General features: G+C 37.7%; 1 protein-coding gene across 3 annotated transcripts in view; it reads left to right on the plus strand.

The window, feature by feature from the left end:
* Nucleotides 1-19995, plus strand: part of METAP1D (methionyl aminopeptidase type 1D, mitochondrial) — a 1999572-nt gene that overhangs the window by 1049355 nt on the left and 930222 nt on the right. For all 3 annotated transcript variants that reach the window (XM_044075535.1, XM_044075537.1, XM_044075536.1), the window contains one exon: nt 13222-13264. In XM_044075535.1, the coding sequence (XP_043931470.1) occupies nt 13222-13264 (43 nt within the window). The remainder of the gene's footprint in view (nt 1-13221; nt 13265-19995) is intronic.

Below are 19995 nucleotides of genomic sequence, written 5' to 3' on the forward strand. Positions count from 1 at the left end.
AGTAGCAAACTTGTCTTCTATATTTCTTAAGATTCATATGCACAGGAATGTTGCCACTCCTCCTGCCCCCATACGTTTTTACATTTTTACTCTAGAATAATGAAGGGTGTTTTACAGGTAGCACATTTTCTGTGAAAGTTGTTGTTGTGTCTTTCGGATTTTCCCGTTAGGGGTCGCCACAGCGGAACTCCGGTCCGCTAATGATTGGCAGTAAATTTTTACGTACCGAGTTGCCAGCTCTGACGCACGACCTTCAACGAAGGTACGCCCATTCACACATGTCTCCACACAGAAGACGCTTTAGCTGAGAATCGAACAGGACAACACCTTACTGTGAGGTAACAGCGCTACCGCAGCACCACCACCGCAGTCACTACAAATACAGATGTTGATTACAGATAAAAGCCACTTGTGCCATCTGCTATACACTTTTCCACCTCTATTGGATAAGTTCCAGATATTACTCAACCAAAACTTTACTGTTCCCTCATACGAATTGCTGTGTGTTTGTCCTGTTCAGTCAGTGCCCTTGTATTTTGTAATTATACTACCTTCTCAAGAAGACTGTTTCAGTCACTTACAAATCTTGCTGTGATATAATACTTCCTCATTTTCCTTCTTTTTAAGCTTTTGTTAAGAAGACATACTGTCTGACTTTATTGGGTAATTTAATGTACTTACAGCGTTTTCGTTATGCCCTCTTTGATTTTTTTCTTCATTCTGTATGCGAATGTCTTTTCTTTAAGGCTGCATGTATTAAGTTAACTTAGTTTTATTTGGCTTCAGGAACAGACTATGCACCATTTTATTGCCTTTCTCTGCATCAATCCTTGCAAAGATGACATCTCAGGATCCATACCTGCCTCAGCAAAATATATACAGAATGTAAACAGACTGCTGCTTTTGAAAATAACTTGATTAATTAAATTGTCTGTATGACCCACCCCAGTCTCTTTTTATAGGTTCTTGTTATAGTCAGCATACTGCTGCTGCTGCTTCTTATGCAGTTGCACATTCTTATCATGGGTTTCATGGGCTTTTCTTTCCCTGCTAATTGTGTTTCATGATTTTGCATTTTATTTTAACAAAGTATGTTTCAGACTGTTCTTCCAGCCTTATTGAATCCATTTTATCATTTCAACTCATTTTTGTATTACAGCTCTGTATGTGATTCTGTCACTTTAGAAAGAAATAATGCATATTTCCTTTGCAGAACTTGTGCAGTGTCACTTCTAAAGACATTGAAACAGATTGGACTACTGGCTTCCGGAACAATCCATCTGGTAGCCATCTTCCTTTTGCTGTTATGCTCTCGTTTTGTCCAGCAAGTGTGCTTCTCATACTGCCATCTAGGGCCTCCATAATCCTCTTCAAAGCTGTTTGCTGTGTTCATGAACATTTTTGTTTGTACTCAATGAAATTGCTTTCTAAGGTGTAAGCAACCCATATGCTGCCCTGCTTCATTAAGAAATCAAATAATTCAGATAGATTTATCTGACGAGACTTCCCATTGTGAATCCATGCAGAAGTTTCACAGTTCTTTTCTACAGCTTTGATTTTGTAATTTGCCTTGTACTAAAGATAGACTGCCATGTAATCAGTTCTGTGTCTTTGTTTTGCTTCCATTCTCATGGAAGTGAAGCACATTTTCCCTCTTTGTACATTTTAAGTGTTTTTGTTCCTTCCATAATTTGTTAAAATAATGGTTGACCTTTTCTTGTGTCCTGTTGAGGTTAATGCTTTCATGTGTGTCATTGGTTTTTACATATTTAATTTGAGAAGGCTGGAATCAAAATACTTGGCCTGCACTTCAGCAGATCATGTTAGATGATCTTCCTTTTTTCCTTCCTTGAACAGAGGACAGAAGTACCTATCCCCCCTTGCTTCTTCATCGTCTCTGACTGCCCATGCTTTTATTCATTTTCATTATCAGTCACTGTTTTTCATTACTTCATTTTGTATCATTTCCTCAGTCTGGGTCTTTGCTGCATAACGTTGTTTCAGGACCAGTCACATTCAGTCTTAAACTCTGTTCTCCCTTTTCATTGTTGCAATTTTTTTTCAGTGAATGTTGCTACCTTAGCTTTGTTGACTCTTTAAAAGTGCAGTGCCACATAGAAAGTTTAAAAAAATAATTGTATTTCTTCTGCATAGAGTATTCTCACTAGGCCTTGACACAGTTTGGCTGACTTGAACTTCCATACTATATATCACCCAGTTTACCACTGTTAATATAATCCACAAATGTCCTGCACTGCAAGCTTTAGTGGAATATTACATCTCTGCATGATCAATGCTCTTCAGGGAAAAGTTCCTATTAACCATAACTAAAACCTACAACTCTGCTCGTCTGTCCTTGTACTCCCATAATGTCTTCAAAATCTGGAATTCTATCCATACTGTCATCAGACTACAAACCAACCTATTTAGATTCAGACAATTGGTAAAACTTGGCTCTGTTCTTGTACCTCCACAGGCTAGAGTGCTCTGGCCCATACACACCTTCTTTACTCCTATATACATTAACAAAGCAAATTCTCAAAGTAAATTTCCCACTGACTTCTACCCCTTTGCCATTACTACCGCTTGTATTGTCTCTCTTTACTAACTGACAAGTTTTTCCCTCCAGCAAAATTCCAGCTCGTACTCATGACCTTCTGTATCTGTTTCAACTTCACTATAATTTTCTTTTTCTCTATATCACCTAACAAATATACACATATTCACCTTTCCTCTCCCACTTTCTGCCTTCTGCTCTTATCACCTCATCTCTGCTTTCTACTTAAGTTTCCCACACCATCTTTCTCTTATTTCTCCTACCTATAAATGTAAAATTGTAACTTGACATTTTAAACCTCACTGCATATGCCAAATTGTTTTGTATTAATATGTAATTACTATATTTTACTGATTGCATATTGTTTCTAATATAGCTGCCTTTCAGTTATTAGAAGTCAATACTGTAATTTTCCTGTCTTGCATAAAATTGCCTATTTTATCACTGGAGCTTTTCTCCCCAGGCCTCCACTGAAAAGGGGCTGCCACAGCTCATTCAAACTACCTGAGTCAACAAAAGTAACAAATAAAATTAATTGATTAATTAAATGATAATCTATACTGGCTTACTGACTTCTGTGCATCACTATACGTGGCTAACTTTATTTTAGAATGTGTTATTACCTTAAGACAGGTTTATGGTAGTGGTCATACTGACATGATTTTGTTTTTCAGTGAATCCTCCTGTCTGCCGTAATGCATTGCTTGACTCTTCACTATGCTGTGGTGAGCACTGCACGATTACTGGTGCCATATGTCTGCATTCAGTTATGCTTGCCTTGCTGTGAATCACTAGCATTTCAAAAGTGTCTCCAGAGACAGTGTCATTGTCACTTTTTCACTGCCCACTTTGAATTGCATAGCATAGGCTTTTATGTTACCTTCTTGGAACACTTAACCTTTTCAATGTATCTTTTTCTCTCTTTTTCTCTTTCCACCCTACTTATCATAATCTTTCCTGAAGCAAGAGGTCTTTGTTTGAGTCATCTTCTAGCTTTTTACAGCTATCACTGGGGCCAAGAGGTGGCCATTAGCAAACTGTTGTGTAGGAATGGTAGGATGTTTTATGCCCTACAGCCCTCCCTTCAATGACAATGGATGTCCTCTAAGAGCAGGGTTTACAGTACTGAGTCCACTGGTGTGTGTGTGTGTGTGTGTGTATGTGTGTGTATGTGTGTGTGTGTGTGTGTGTGTGTGTGTGTGTGTGTGTGTGTGTGTGTGTGTGTGTGTGTGTGTGTGTGTGTGTGTGTGTGTGTGTGTGTGTGTGTGTGTGTGTGTGCGTGTGAGTGTGCGAGTGTGTGCGTGTGACCACTGCATGACTGTACTGCTTGGCTATCCAAGATTTCTGTCCTCAACTATTCCTACTACTACACTTCCTGGTCCTCACCAGGACATAGTTATGCAGTAAACTGCAGCTGTCTCTTTTCCTCTGGATAAGTGAATTTATCTCAGTTTGTCCATTCAAGCCCCTGATTAACCCCTCCTTCAATTAGATCTTAATGTAGAATCCTAGTTGCCAGAACCACACTGAGGGCTCATAGGCTCATAGGTATATACTAGGCTAACAGTCAGAAGGGCCTTTTTAAGCCTAGCCTTGCATCCCAAATGTAGTCAAAAAGTTTGGTGCCCTAGAGGTTATTTTTAAGGGGTTTGTGTGAACTAAGCCATGCATGTTCAAACATGTACAGGTTGCCTGTATCCATTAAAGACATAGGTAAAATACCAGAGGTGAATATCTGATTTCCTATGCTTAACTGTGGTCAAAGAATAACTCTGCTTCACATGGATGTGAAGCCTGTTCCAGAGAAGGGGTATACTCTGACACACATACCTGTCTCTCCAACATGTCCTATTTATGTCACAGGTAATGTTTACATCCATGGATTGGGAAGCTGTAATGCTGTTTGTTTTGCAGATATGTAAGAGGGCAACCAGAGCAGGATCCGGGGATACCACGTATGCCAGACATAGATCACCCCTCAACAGTCTGTAGGAAACAGACTATAAGGATAGGGTTTTGAGGTGATCTGCATAGGATGTGTTGTTAATGCCCTGTATTCTTTTTGTGAGGAACCTCTGAGGATGTTCCATTTGCCTGGCCAGGTACATACTGATGGAGGCATTAATCTTAATGATGGATTTGATGAGGGCTTAGTACAGTGGAACAATTACTTTCGTGGACCTGAATGCTATACTCTTGTTTATAAGTTGAGCAACATTGAATGTTTTGCTCACCACCTTGGACACATGTTGTTCAAAAACCTGATTTCTGTCTACATACATTCCCAAATCCCTGACTACTGAGTCTACTCTTAGGGATGTGTTATCACTGATGTAGTTTCCTGGGGTAGCCAACATCCCAAAGGATACTATTATGCAGTTCTTGGCACTGAGTTTTAAACCATGCCTATGGAACTACTTATTTGTCTGTATTAGCCCTTTATGGAGGATATTAGTGTCTTGGGGAAATCTGTGACTGCTTCCAGTTTGAAGTAATTTGCAGACTTGGTCAGCTAGAGACACTTGACATTTGCCTTGACTTCTGAGAAGTAAATGCCAAAAAGAAGAGGACTCAACACTGAGCCCTAAGGATCTCCACTAATGACCAGTCTCTTTGTGCAGATGTACTCCCCTATCCTATCTTCCTGGGTCCTCTCTGAGAACCAGTTGACAATCCAGTGTGTAACATGAGGGTTTATGCCTAGTTTTATGAGTTGGTTTACAATGCATGAATGGGGTATTGTATCAAATATACTGACAAGGTCAAGGTGGGCAGTGTACACAGCTTTGCCTTTGTCCATTGCCTTTGTCACCTTCTCAAAGAAGTCTACCAAACTGAATAGGCATGATCTTCCCTTGACAAAACCGAACTGGGCTAGACCCAGTGTTTGGAGGTTTCCAATGTCATTATTAATCATTTCCACATAATTCTTTCCATGGCTTTGCATATAAGACTAGTCAGACTTATAGGTTTGTAGTTTCTGAAGTCTGTAAAAGGCCTGTCCTTATGCAGAGTGATGACTTTTGCAGTTTTCCATTTGTGTAGTTCTAAGCCTGACTGAATGCTTAGTACTACTCCAGTTGTCCTATTAGGCATGCTTCATGCAGTTTAGGAGGCATAATGGTATATTTTCAGGGCCAATCGATGCAGTGCTCTTGGCCGCGGAGATTGCATTTAAGACTTGTTCCCTAGTGATGGTTGGGAAGGGTTATGTTCAGTGGTATGTTTTGAGGGATGTCGTGGGAGGAGAAGAGTATAAAATTGGAGCTGAATTTTTTGGCTGGTACATTTGCTATATCTTCCGGCTCTGTGTAGATGACTATATTCATAGGTAGCTCTGCACATTGTTGTGTACAGTCTTTGAGGTTACAAACATTGCTAAAGAAAATCTTGTGGTTGTCCTTGGCCGTGGATGCCATTTTTATGTCAAAACTGGCTTTAGTAGACATTATATGCCCTTTGGGTTGTTTGTTTAGCTTGAAGAGAGAGTTTTTATCCTACTCAGTCTCTTTATCCCACTGTGTTGGCTACTTTTAAATGTTCTTCCAAACAAAGTACTTAAATTGCAGAGTGTTGTTGTATCTGCTAGGATTTACAAGTCCTAGTATCTTTCCTCAACATCTCCCACACTGTCTTGCTAAGGTGTCTTCTTTACTGAAGGAGACCTTAATTATCTTGCTCCACAAGAAACCTTCTTTAGACTCCAATTTTCTTGATAACTTCTACTCTTTCTCTAGCCTCCTTTTTTCAGCACATTTTTAGAAAGACCTACCTGTAGCCTTTATAGCCATTTTTGACAAACAGGCCAGTTTTTATACTGATTAATAGTAACCGATCTCTTCTTGGGTACAGGTTCTTGTTTCAATTATTTATGTATTTATTTATTTGCAGTTTGTTAACCGGGAAAGTCTATTGGGCCAAGATGAGCCCTTTTTCAATGGATGCCTGGGAAGAAAAGCTCCATGTACATACATATTAACAAAAACAGAAAATTAATACAGGATTGATATAAAATATTGACAGAAATTAAAGCAAAAGATTACACAACTTAAAAATAAATAGAAACAACTTAAAAATGAATAGAAACATATTGATGTAGTGATCATAGTAGCAATGGATTTTTGTAGTATACTATAGTAATAGTTTAGGGCAACATGAAATGATAAGCATTCTGTTTTGTATGGAATGCTAATGCTTACATTATGTAAGGTAAAAGGGGAGTAAGTAATAGTAAGAGAGAGATGAGGGAGGGAGGAAGGAAGTATGGCAAGTGTTAGTAAGTAATTGTAAGAGAGAGATGAAGGAGGAAAAGCATGGCTAGTGTTGGCTAGAATTGTGGGAGAGAAAGATAGATTGAGAGAAATGGGGGTAGTTGAGAGGAGGTTAGGAGTGGTGAAAGCAGGAGCTTTCCCAGAATGGAGCAATGTCTTAAAAGTGGAGAGGTTCTGGGTAGTTTGGATATGGGGAGGAAGTGAGTTCCATTTTCGTGCGAGAGAAAATGGCAGTAGGAATTGGCCAGGAGTATGTAAGGTTTTGTACACTTCAAAGAGATTCTGCTTATTGGACCTGAGCGATCAATTGGGGAGGTGCAGAGTAAGGACGGAGGAGAGAGGGGCAGTTTGATGGCTTAAAAATGAGTTTTTGAGTGATGCAAAGCTGAGTGTAAGAGAGATAATTGGGTAGTTCCAGCCAGTTCAAGGAATGTAAGGCATTGCAGGGGTGGGAGGAGGATTTGGAGCTGGTATCAAACTTGGCAATCTTATTGTAACAGGATTCCAGTTTAGCCTTAAGGGTGGCTTGTAGATTGGTAAGGAGAGGGGACTCATACATGAGAGAGGGAAGGAGGTAGGTGGTAGAGAGGGTAAGCTTAGTTGAAAAAGTAAGGTAGCGATTATGATGGTAAAGCATTCCGAGCTTCTGGTGAGTTTTCTTGATGTTAGTTTGAAGGTGAATGTCAAACTTTAGCTGTTCATCGATAATGACACCCAGAAGCTTAGTATGGGGGACTATTTGGACAGGAGCCATGTTTTGGCTTACTACAGAGAAGGAATTCTTGTCTAATTTGGTGTTTGTAGATGGGGTGAAGATCATGATTTTTGATTTTAGATGCATTTAGAGCAAGGTGATTGTTTAGTATCCATGTCTCAGTGCAATTAAAGGCGAGCTGAGTTTCATGCATGAGTTTGGGGAGAGATTCAGCAGAGCAGATGATAGTAGAGTCATTTGTGTATTGGACAAGCTTAGCATTTGGCATAGTATTTGATATAGTGGATCATGGTATCATAATTTAACAATTATTCTCTTTCTGTGGCATTTCATCTACTGTGCCAGACTGGTTTGTTTCCTACTTTTTGGTAATACACAAATAATATACAAAGGACTATTTCAGGTCTTAAAATATCTGGAGTGTGGAGTACTTCAGTCAAGTGTCTGTTACTGTTTACTGTATTTATGTTAAAGCGCTGAGATCTTATTAGATTGAGAGGTTTTCCTTGCTACTGTTAAACCAATGTCACTCAGCTTTTCTTTTTTCATCCTTTGGAAAACATGGCCAGTCTTTATTCTTTAGTGAACGTTTTTGAGGCCATTCACTCTTTGTTTACTATTAATTAGTTGAACTTGAACAAATCCAAAATCTAAAGATTTGGCTGTTCGTGCCAACGTAATATATTCCTCTTCCTTGCCACTTCTATCTTCAGTTTTTTACAGCTGTAGTAGATTGGAGTTTGTATCCAAAGTAAATGATCTTGATGGTGTCAGTTGTAAAAGGGTCTAGCACTTGCATACTTAATATTTTTGCTCTGCAGTATGAATGAAAAAAATCTAACATATTTTTACAGATGACAGGATAATATACAATACAGGTAACACACAATGGAGGGATGTAATTCACCAAGGGTAAATAATGTTAGAAATGGAAGCATTTAGTGCTCAGTGCAAAAAACTAAGTTAAATGTAAGAGATCAATAACACTGAGTAGAAAAGTTGATGTGTGAAGTGGAAATAAGATCAACAACAAAGGACTTGGGGTGACTACTTCAATTAATGATGAGGAGTAAAGGTAGTAATCAGCTGGGTGATATGAAATGTCTTAAAAAGAGACTTAAGAAATAAACATATAATAAACCCTTAAAAAAGGAGAAGAGTGGATGTGACACAAATATCAAGTCAGTTGATTACTAGCCTTCTGGAGGCATAGAGGGATAAAGTCCGAATTATACAACGACCCCCCATTAATATTCCAAAACGTGCATGCTGATTGGTCAATGTGTACATTGTAAATCAGACTTATACTAATGGAAAAAGGTCCAGTCGTCCAGACTTTTTCCATTAGTATGTCTTTTTTTTTTCTTACAGCAATGGAGAAAGCAAGATCTCCGTTGCTTTTTAGAAAGTGTCTCACTATGTTAAAGGAGTTTAACTTAGCGAGACAGCTTTAAAAAAAGCAATGGAGAAAGGAAGATCTCTGTTGCTTTTTTTAAAGCTGTCTCGCTATGTTAAACTCCTTTAACATAGCGAGACACTTTTTAAAGCAACGGAGAAAGCAAGATCTCCGTTGCTTTTTAGAAAGTGTCTCGCTACGTTAAAGGAGTTCCATTTTTAAAGCTGTCTCGCTGTGTTAAACTTCTTTAACATAGCAAGACACTTTCTAAAAAGCAACGGAGATCTTGCTTTCTCCGTTGCTTCCACCCACAGCTCTGATGTACTGTGTAAGCAACAGCATGCGCAATACATCAGAACTGTTGCAGAATACCGGACAGCTGTGGAAGGGCAGCAAGGAGGCATTACACAATGCCATTATTTAAGAAAACTAAGTATTTTTTTTCTTAAATAATGTCATTGTATAATAGCAATAACCCAATTCTGGGTGTGGGTAATGCTGGATTTACCCACAGTTGTCTTTGTTTGGCCACTTGGGCTTTGCCCTCGTGACCAAACCATGGCAAACGTGGGTAAATCCAGCATTGCCCACACCCAGGCGTGGGTTATTGCTTAATTACAATCCAAACAACCCAAGTTTGAATAGTCGCTGTGGTGACTGGTGAAAAGGCAGGAAGGATGGGCAGGGACTGTACTGGGGTGGACGTATGTGGTTTCTCGGCTGTCTGTTTCTTCTGATCCAGTAGCATGTAGAAAAGGTAACACATAGCACCAACAGTAGCATCCACTCAGGAGGGACATACCCTGTATTTGTCCAAGCTGGTGGTGGGGAGCTCCTGTCTTCACATGCAAAGGAGGTTGCATGCATTGACAGTGTGGGAGCATAGACAGCCCTCACAGTAACACTGGTGAGCACGTCACCACCAGGGATTGGGATTAGGTCACATAAACAAGAAAATACTTATCTAACCACCCCCATTGCCTGTGTGGATGATGATAGTTCCCTTCACAAAACCCCCCGGCATCAGGAAACTATGGCAAGTATTCTGTTGGGGAGACCTGATGGTTACATGCTTGAAGGCAAAAAAGATACAAAAAAAAAAGTCTGCTGAGCACCATCTTTATAATGGACTCCATTTACTAATTGATCTTGCATCCTTTTCTTCAGACAGTTCCTTACCCAGGCTACTGAATTGTTAAACACTCCTTTCCCCTTCTGCCTGTTGATCATCAGCCAGCTCCCAGCCCATTTTTTACCCATCACTTAGGCAAGGGTCATCTAGGTGGGGCCATCATTCAGACAGCCATAGGGGTTGTTCAGGGGTTTTCACTTTTAAAATCTATCTTTCCACCATTAACTATTGGCTGTTGGAGCAGAAGGGGGGCATACAATGGGCTGACCATTTTGAACATCCTTCATTTCTGCAAATGATGTTCCTAGTGAGCGGTCCCATTCCCTTCCCTTAAACACAACAAGGGGTTCCCCAGTCCTCATCAGAGAAATCAAACTTCTCCATGTGTTCTCCTAGAACCCTCAGTCCCCACCCCCACCACCCCAGGTGAGCAGAGCTAGACAGGCCCCTTTATTCCTCTCCTTCCCTGTCAGAATGTTCCAGTGACAGGGCCACAATTCGAACCCCACTCACCTGAGGCACTGAAATATGTCTATCCGTCTGCCTCACAGAGCTACTACCTTATGACATGCTGTAGGCTGCCTTACTTAATAATATTTTGCAAGTGATCATGTGAAATGTCATAAGTGCAAAGATTGATAAAATGTTTGCAAACTTCCAGTTTTCTGATACTTACATCACTTGATAACCAAGTGTAAATAAATCCAAAAAAGGACAAAATATTGTTTTTGGGGGAGGTAAGTCCTCTACACACTCATGAAGGGACCTTATCTCTTGTACTCTTGGCCTTTATTTTCGAATTTTTGGGTCACTATTTGTCAAGAAAAGTGAAATTACGTAGTGCTGAAATCTTCACACATGCACACAAATACACACACACACACACATAAAGAAATGGTATGTCCAACATAGGAGCATTTTTGGCCTTCCTATATTGTCAAAAGTGCCAGCAAATTGCACACTAATCAACAGTGATGCACCCAAATGACACACTAACTTTGAGCCAGGCTGTAATACAATGTGACTTGCACACCTTTTCTTGTAACTAAGGAAAGGCATATATTTGTAAAGTCAGACTGATAACCACTACTAGTACAAGACACATTAAAAGGAAAATAAAACAGATTTTTTTCAAGTGTGGAATTCATCTGGGAAGAATGTAAAAATTCTGAATTATGCAAGCTAGTACCCAGTAGGTTTACTTAGAGATTCTCTGAAAATACACTAAAGCAGATTTCTTTGATCCTCCATAATGCAGAACTTTTGTGCAGTTGTCAAATTCTCATTATATTCTTAATAAAGGGATGTGTATGCATCTCTGTCACAGATCAGTTTCACTCAATATACACACAATTTTCTATTCTAAAACATTAGCCTCGCTATAGCACCATATACTTATTTTATCATAGGTAGTTTGACTGAAACATGGGGCTTCATCAGTGTAGACCAACAGCTAATTATTCAGTTTGGAATACAGTAGTGTATTCCATGTAGTGATGCTGTACTATACTGTACAGCGTACTGATATTGAAATAGAAGTGGTCAAAATGTGACATCAGTCATCCAATGTAAATAATTCCTCCAAATGCTTAAATTTACTGTATGGAGAGTATTATAGTTTCACTAAATATAATTATTGTATTAACAGTTCTCTGTGGATTCTACATTGTTTTTTTTCTGTTTCTGTAGTACATGATAGTAAACAGCACACTTTGGCAGTTTTAACTCTAATTGCATGTCAGTGTTTCAGAAAAAAAATAGATTACATCCCACTAGTTTTTAGGACAAACATTATTATTTAAGCTACTGTTCAAATTAAGATTTGCCCTCATTTAATGCTTGGAATTGTGTGTTAATATTATTCTAAATATAGTCATGCATTTAAAGACATTTAGCCTACATTCTGTCTCTGATGGAAAACAATGAGTCAGGTCATGTGACTCAAAAATGTTGCATACCCAGAAATGGTAAAGGAAGTAGAAATATACTAATGAAATTATGTATGCAGCATAGCAGGTTTCTGCAGCTGTAAATCTTACTAAGACATTTTGGTTATTGTGGCTGAGGGACTGCATTTTTATAACAGTACATAGAATATCTGACCTAGGTCAGAGGATAAACTTACCACAGTGATGAAATGCTGAATTTCTGAATGTCTGTTTCTCATTTACAACATATTGCTTCCTTTCTAATGTTCTGTTTAAATACAACTGTGCATAATTATTTCAAGTTTTTCATCTCTACTACTTTGTGTCTGCAGTAACGCGTTGTTCCTTACTTACCCTTTAATTAATCCAGCTAGCTCTTTCAGATCTTAAAACATCTAATAAATACCTTTCTTAGTGAAACATCTGAGCCATAGGTTATGCCCCAGTAATGGTTAGAGCTCTGTAGGAGAATATATATGCATTCCACTCCCCAAAAAAATAAATAAATAAAAAAAACAAGAAAGATCATGAATTGGTATTATTAACAGTAGTGTATATAATTAAAGGCAGGACATTAACAAAATGTGAACCATTATTTAAAAGCATATATATCACTCACTTGATAGATGCATCATTTTTAAACAGATTGAAAAATGTTTGTCTAGATTGGTAAAAAAAGTCACTAGCATTCCCTGCTGAGGACGAAGTATAAAGTCATTTCTTTAAGTGTTATAGTATAGCTGTTAAAATGTTATATTATTAGAAACATATTAATATGAAGCTAACTGGGAAACTTGCTCTGTATTAACAACCTGTAGAGAATGAGAAGCCATGTATTCGGTCTGACATAGTACTGTAAGATTTATTATTGGTAAACTTTTGTATGACAATAACTATAACTATTGATGCTACCAAGGCCATGTGTACTAAATGAAATCAGACATGTTTCCGCTTTTGAACTGACTAAATAATAGATTTGTTTAAAATAAACCATTTCTCAGCAGTGGTTGTCTTTGAATTTGAGTAGCTGCTGCTCCTTAGAAGTAAGCAAAGGATTGGGGATTTGTAGCGACTTATAAATATTTATCTAACTGTGGATTTCATCAAGATTTTGCAAATTGCTTATTTATGTTGCTTCTGTATGTAGATGTTGTTGTCATCCTTCCAGTACAGTTGTTGGGAACTCCTTTTTCTAATCATTTGTCTCTGTTTGTATTTCTAGTCGAGCACTTCAAGATGGCGATATTATCAACATTGATGTCACGGTGAGTAATTCTTATAAAAAAAAAAAAAAAAAAAGACTTTGATCAGTATTAAAATTGCTGGTAGCAACAGGAAGAACAGTAGATTAGAAATGCGGAATGCGCAGATGGGTGTGCTGTTTACTTCTGAGCGAAGGAACAAGCAGCTGGTTGCCCTTTTCTTTTAAGTCTGTTTTTATTCTAGCTAGACCCAGGCCTGACTTGAATTTGGGCCTGGAATCAGATTCACTGAGATCAATGTTGGCCTGAGTGAAATGTCAGCCCAATCCTGCTATGTGTCATGCTTTTGAGAAGGTGTAATTGTTATTGATCCACTGTGTAGTTAATGCAGAACACCACAGTACCGGGCAGCAGCTGCAGATAGATATGTATGAGATGAGCTAACATGAAGAAAGCCAGCATTTTTCCCTCACTCTGCCGAGATTGATCTTCCTCTTCCTGCTGGTTTTGAGTGGGGTCTGTCATTATCTTACTCTGTCATTAGAGGCTACATTGGCCTGTATATGTCAGTCTATTTGGACAGCAACACTTTTGCTAGCAGTGCTCCCTACATTTATTAAAATCTCAGAAGGTAGTGCTGTGTTCCATTTCTTTCTCAAATGCCTGTAACCCTTTGATAGCAAAAAGCTACTGCTGGTTGTTTAATCTTGATTGAAACTGCCACAAAAATGGCTGATGAATGCATCCTTAAATGTGTTAGACATGGAACCATCACTGTATTATTGCAGTTGTAAATATAAATCTATCTGAATTATCCCCAAGGGAAATGATCATACATTGGTGTTCAAGTTGCAGGTACTTACCTGCAAGGTAAATCTGCAGACAAAACAGTGAGTGCATTAATATGACACTAAAAAATGTATGGGCTTTCAAGCAAATTGCCATTTTAAAATACTGAATTATGCATTCTGAAATGTTTTTACCATTCTGTTTAGACTTTAAAAAGTTTTGACAGGGGATTATATGCCTTCTGGCCATGGGAGCCCTGTGTGCATGACTGATGTTGGAAAAAATGAAGTTCAGATATTCTGTTTGATGCATATTACTTCATTTTAACTTGCAAAGACAGGGGAAAGGAAAAATCAGGCAGCAAAAAGCCACTGAACACCATAATGAAAATACTGCATCAAAAGTGTTAGAACTCACATTACTTTTGACAGAATTATAAACATTGTGTGCACATAAACTGCTTTCATTTCTTTCCTTTATTAACTTTGTTCACAGTATGCCAGTCATTTCTAAATACAGTTAACCACAGAATGACAAAAAAATGTATATTTCCTTACCTTCTTTGTCTGTCTTTCTCTCATTTCCTTCCTGGCATTGTCAGTCATTTTTTTAGAATTCAGTTCTTGATCACTGGCCTTTTAGTGTAGAAACAAGGGGACAGAGTTGCGGGTATTGATTTCATAAATGTATTCTCAGCTAGAGCGTCTTCTATGGGGACATGCGTGAATGGGCGTACCTTCGTTGAAGGTTGTGCGTTAGGGCCGGCAACTCAGCACGTAAAAATCAACTGCCAATCATTAGCGGACCGGAGTTCTGCTGTGGCAACCCTTAACCGGGAAAAGCCGAAAGACACAACAACAATAGATGACGCTATTGTGAAATTAAAATAGTACACTTTTAAACACTTTATTTTACATTTATACACTGTCTTTTCTAAACAAACCCTAGTCTAGGTAGATGGTTCCTTTTCATTGTGTTGCTGCAGGCTGCCCCTTTCTTCCACATGCTGTTTAGCAGGGCATACTTGCACATGATGCACCTGTCCTCCTCTAGACTATCTGCTGAATAGAATGCATTTATATTTGAACCCTTACATCACAGGCCTGGCATGTTGGTTGCTTCGTTATGTCACTGCTTCTTTCAGTGGTTAACCTATAATAATAATATGCTTGCATGTCTGTTAGCATGGATCCTACATTATCCCACATTTATTTTCCTGACCAGATTCTAGTATCCTCCAATTAACTCTTGCTTCCCACACCAGTTGCTTTTGACCACAACATCTACATCCTTTTATTAAACAAAATGTATAGTGATAAAGCTGTGTATGGACATTCTTCTTAAAGGGACAATTTAGGTTGTATTCTTGTCAGGTAAATTGAATACACATATTACCCACAGGATCTGCTACACCAGAGAGTTCTGATACTTGGGGCATTGACAGGTCTGGCAACAGTTAAATTATTGTCTGTAGCAGTATGACAAATATAAATTAGGGAGTAATATGTATGTGCACATAAACATTTAGAGGCTGCCTCATACATCTCTTTGTCATCATAACATGTATGCAAAGATCCTTAAAATCTTAAAGTAATGTTTACACACACTCTGCCTGCCACACTCCTTGCTAATTATATATAGGAACTCCAAGATCCCAATGCAGTGGCAAAGGTCAAAATCCCACTACCCACTGTGTAGTAATCCTGCAAAGCAAATAACAGTATCGTGCGATGATCCTGCATTTTGATTGAGAATGCTTCCTTCTGAAACATTCATTGTAATGAATGTTTGATGAAACACACTAAACCCATATATCTGTGTGTGTGTGTGTGTGTGTGTGTGTGTGTGTGTGTGTGTGTGTGTGTGTGTGTGTGTGGATCTACTTAAATACATGGGATCTTTTACTGGTCGACACAGGTAGTCGACAGGTGTGCGAGATCACATATTTTTCGGGGTATGGAAATATGCCCTTTCCCAAAGGTCATGCAATCACAGAGTCAATATATATTATTAGCAGTGGGTGTGGGGGTGCAGGGGGGGGCTCACCTCCCTATAAAAAATTATGTTTTATTTTATATATATATATATATATATATATATATATATATATATATATATATATGGGTCTACTTTAAAACATTGAAATTTCATAGCATTGAATTTTATGACATTGAGACCATAACATCGAAAAAGCAAAACACTGAAAACCCACAACATCGAAAACTCAGAACACTGAAAGTGTGCCTCATAACATTGAAAATTATGACACACATGTAAATAACATCCCCTCCACCTATAACAACACCTAACTACACCCCCCGTAAATTAAATATAACAACTCCAAGATTGCGAAAGTAGAGCTAATCCAGAAAGTTCAGACCAATAAGTCACGAGAGACTGGATGGTAGAAGAGCTCCATGCAGGACACAAGTAAATTGTAAAAAACAGCTTTATTGATACGTATTTAACGCCGAACATAAACAGAGCGTTTTCGGCCGAGTATCCCCCAGACTTCATCAGAAACAAACACAATAAAATCCACATTTACCTTATTTATACTGATCCCTTGATTGGTAAATGGACTAGTTAAAATTTTAAAGGCATACTGCTCATAAAAATTCATATATATAAAATAAACTGTTTACCTAGGCAGAATGAAACAGAAATATAATACAAGAATATCTAAAACCATAATAAGTGATAGGCTTAAAATATTGAATTAATATTGTTCTAATGAATACATGATAAATATTTATGTAAATATTATATAACTCCACAAATAAATACAATATAAATATATAAAATAACATATAATACTTCATATTAGATTTAAAATATCAGCACCATGAATGATATAAAAATACATTTATAATTTAGCTGATCTAAGCTTTAGGAGGGGTAAAATAGAGATAGAGTCATTTAACCCTTGGAATCTATTGGCAAAAAGTTTCCCTGAACTCTAATTTTGTTTCCCAGGGACCACCTCTTACTTCCTTTGGGACCATTTCAATAACAGAGAAAATGAACTGGGCATTATTACATTCTAGTGTATGTCTGTACAGGGCATTAGTATTGGTTTTCTTCTTAACATCATTTAAGTACTTATAAATTCTGCGCTTCAGATGCCGCTCAGTTTTACCAACATAAAAGGCATCACAAGATCTGCATGTAACCACATATATTAAACCCTGTGAATTACAGTTGGAATAATTGTTATTGACAATTATCCTATTCCTAGCCTCTATGCACAATTCTTCACCCTGTAATATATGTTTACACTGATTACAGGCTCCACATTTAAAAGTCCCTCTTCTTTTATGTGTAAACACCTGCGAATTAGCTGCATATTCCAGTAATTTTTTAATGTTCTGGCCTTTCTTAAACATCACCTTAAGAGGCTTATTTTTAAACACTTAGGTGAATTATTTTGTAAATATGAGTATGTCTGAAAATCAAACTCCAAGATTGCACTACAGTGGAAAAAAGTTAATTTCCTAACCTCACTGTATCGCGATCACCATACAGTGAGGTTAGGAAATTAACTTTTTTCCACTGTAGTGCAGTCTTGGAGTTAGAATATTTAACTTACGGGGGTTGTGGGAGGCAGAGACCCCCACATGAGGGGTGCAGGGGGGTTTGCCCCCCTGCAGAAACATAGTAGAAAGTGTGTTTGTTAGATGTTGTTATAGGTGGAAGGGATGTTATTTACATATACGTTGTAGTTTTCAATTTTATGAAGCACAGTTTCAGTGTTCTTTTCATTGTTTTGGGTTTTCATTGTTTTGCATTTTCAATGCTGTGGTCTCAATGTTATGAAATTCAGTGTTATGAAATTTCAGTGTTTTAAAGTAGACCTATATATATATATATATATATATATATATATATATATATATATTTTTTTTTTAAGTTTCAATTTTAATTGCACCAAGATTGTTGCTCAGTGCATACATATTAGCATGTCAACATTTTCAAAGTCAACTTTTTGTGCTCAACTGTGTAAATGTTAATCTTTGAGTGTTTCGTTTAATTTCAGTGCAAGATAGTTAGATATAGATATTTAAACAGAGAAATACATATATACATACAGACGCACACACACACACACACACACACACACACACACATAGACATACACATGTACATACACACACACACACACACACACACACACACACACACACACACACACACACACACACATTATAGATAGATATACTGACATATTTTCTGTAGAAAATGTAGAGTATGTCTTTAAATGTGTATAGACTGAAACTTGTGCTTAAAATTCTCATAATAATTAGTGAGGTAATTGATTGTATTATAAAGGAAAACCAAGTCCTTATTAGTGCTGTATAACAAGTGTAGTCCGAAAGCAGGAGATCGGGAAGTTAATTCTTCCAGTTAGAGGATCATTGTGGTTAGAGCAGGGGCTGTCCCTGAAGATTCATGATTCCTGGAGTTGGATGACCCATTCAGGGATTGTGCTGGATATGCCCTGAGTGAGGATCAGATGAAGAGTTTGAGTACAGATAAAATTAAGGCCTAGCTGAGGCCTGCAGCTGCAAACTGTAGCCTATAGTCTAGTTGATGAAAGGGCTATGTTTGACTGAAGCTGTATGGAATAAAATAAAGCTGTATGCAATAAAAATGCCAAAGTTACCCCTAAAGACTGAGAACTTGCTTTGAATGTACTGTCTAAATAATGTTAATACATCTAAGGTTAACTGTGCAAAGACAAACTTGGCTGTTCTCATTTCATTTCATCTTTAAAAATAGACTTTTTAAATTATCTCTCCCTTCAGTGTAGTTAAGAGTTGAAAGTGTTAGAGAAGGTGGTCATTTTGGCCATATCATTGCCATATAACAGTTGTTCTGTAGTTCCCTGTTGCTGAGTGCTTTAACTTTTGGACTAGTTTTTTCCTTTAGCTTTATAAAGCTAGAAACAGGTATTTCTAAGAGATTTATGTTTTACTCCTGTTCCACAATTTGAGAAGTGCACTACATCTGTGCGATCTAATATACTGTCTATAATTCTTCCTTTTTTTTAACAAGAAACATCTTTGTTAAATTATCACATATGACATATGCAATCATACATTTATATGAATAAAAACAAACCATATTGACATAATTTTATTTGCAAAAATTACACATCACATAGCATACTGACATAATGGTAGTTGTAAACATTATGCATCACTTATAAGCTATCCAGTCATTGTTAGTCAGACATTACATAGCTCATTCAAATCCTGCATTCTTTTAAACCTCATTCCTCCTCTGCACGTATTGTTCCCACAGTTCCCATTTTTCCTGTGTAATTTGCTGCTACCCTCTTCTAAAGATTACAGTTCCAGTTGTTTTATCTCTATTATTATATTCACTGTTTCTAGTAAAGTTGGCTTAGACTTTGATTTCCATTTTGTAGTAATTGCTTTTTTGGAAGCCACCACAATTAGACTCAGCAAGGTCTTACTATCTCTAGGCAATTCTGATTCTGTATCATAACTCCAAAAATCATTTCCTTAGTTAGAACCAATATCTGTGATAGAGCAATCTGCAGGGAATCTTTAAAGTCTGCCAACTCATTACACCCCCAGAAAAAATATTCCCTGTTATCTCTTTCTTCCCTATCACACATCTAACCTTTGCTGTCTACCTGAAGAAAAATTCTTTGGAGTCTACTTGGGGCATAAAAATACCTATGTAAACACTCCCAAGCAAAGATCCTAAATCTTCTAGACTTTGTTGCATATTGGGGAGACATACATATATCCCCCCATTGTTTCTTTGTGAATTGCTTATCCAGTCTGTCTTCCGAATCCTTTCTAACCTCCTCTGATTGATTCATATACTTATCGTGCAATATTTTGTATGCTCTACTAATTATTCCTTTTTTAACAGCAGCTTCTGTTCTAGATTCTGCTAAAAACTCTACCAGCCCTGTTTTTTGCTTAGGATCCCCATATGTCTTTCTCTTTGCCTATACTCTGATATCAGTC

The sequence above is a fragment of the Protopterus annectens genome, chromosome 6.part1, assembly GCF_019279795.1.
Source record: "Protopterus annectens isolate FY-2018-M chromosome 6.part1, PAN1.0, whole genome shotgun sequence".
Classification (NCBI taxonomy): domain Eukaryota; kingdom Metazoa; phylum Chordata; order Ceratodontiformes; family Protopteridae; genus Protopterus; species Protopterus annectens.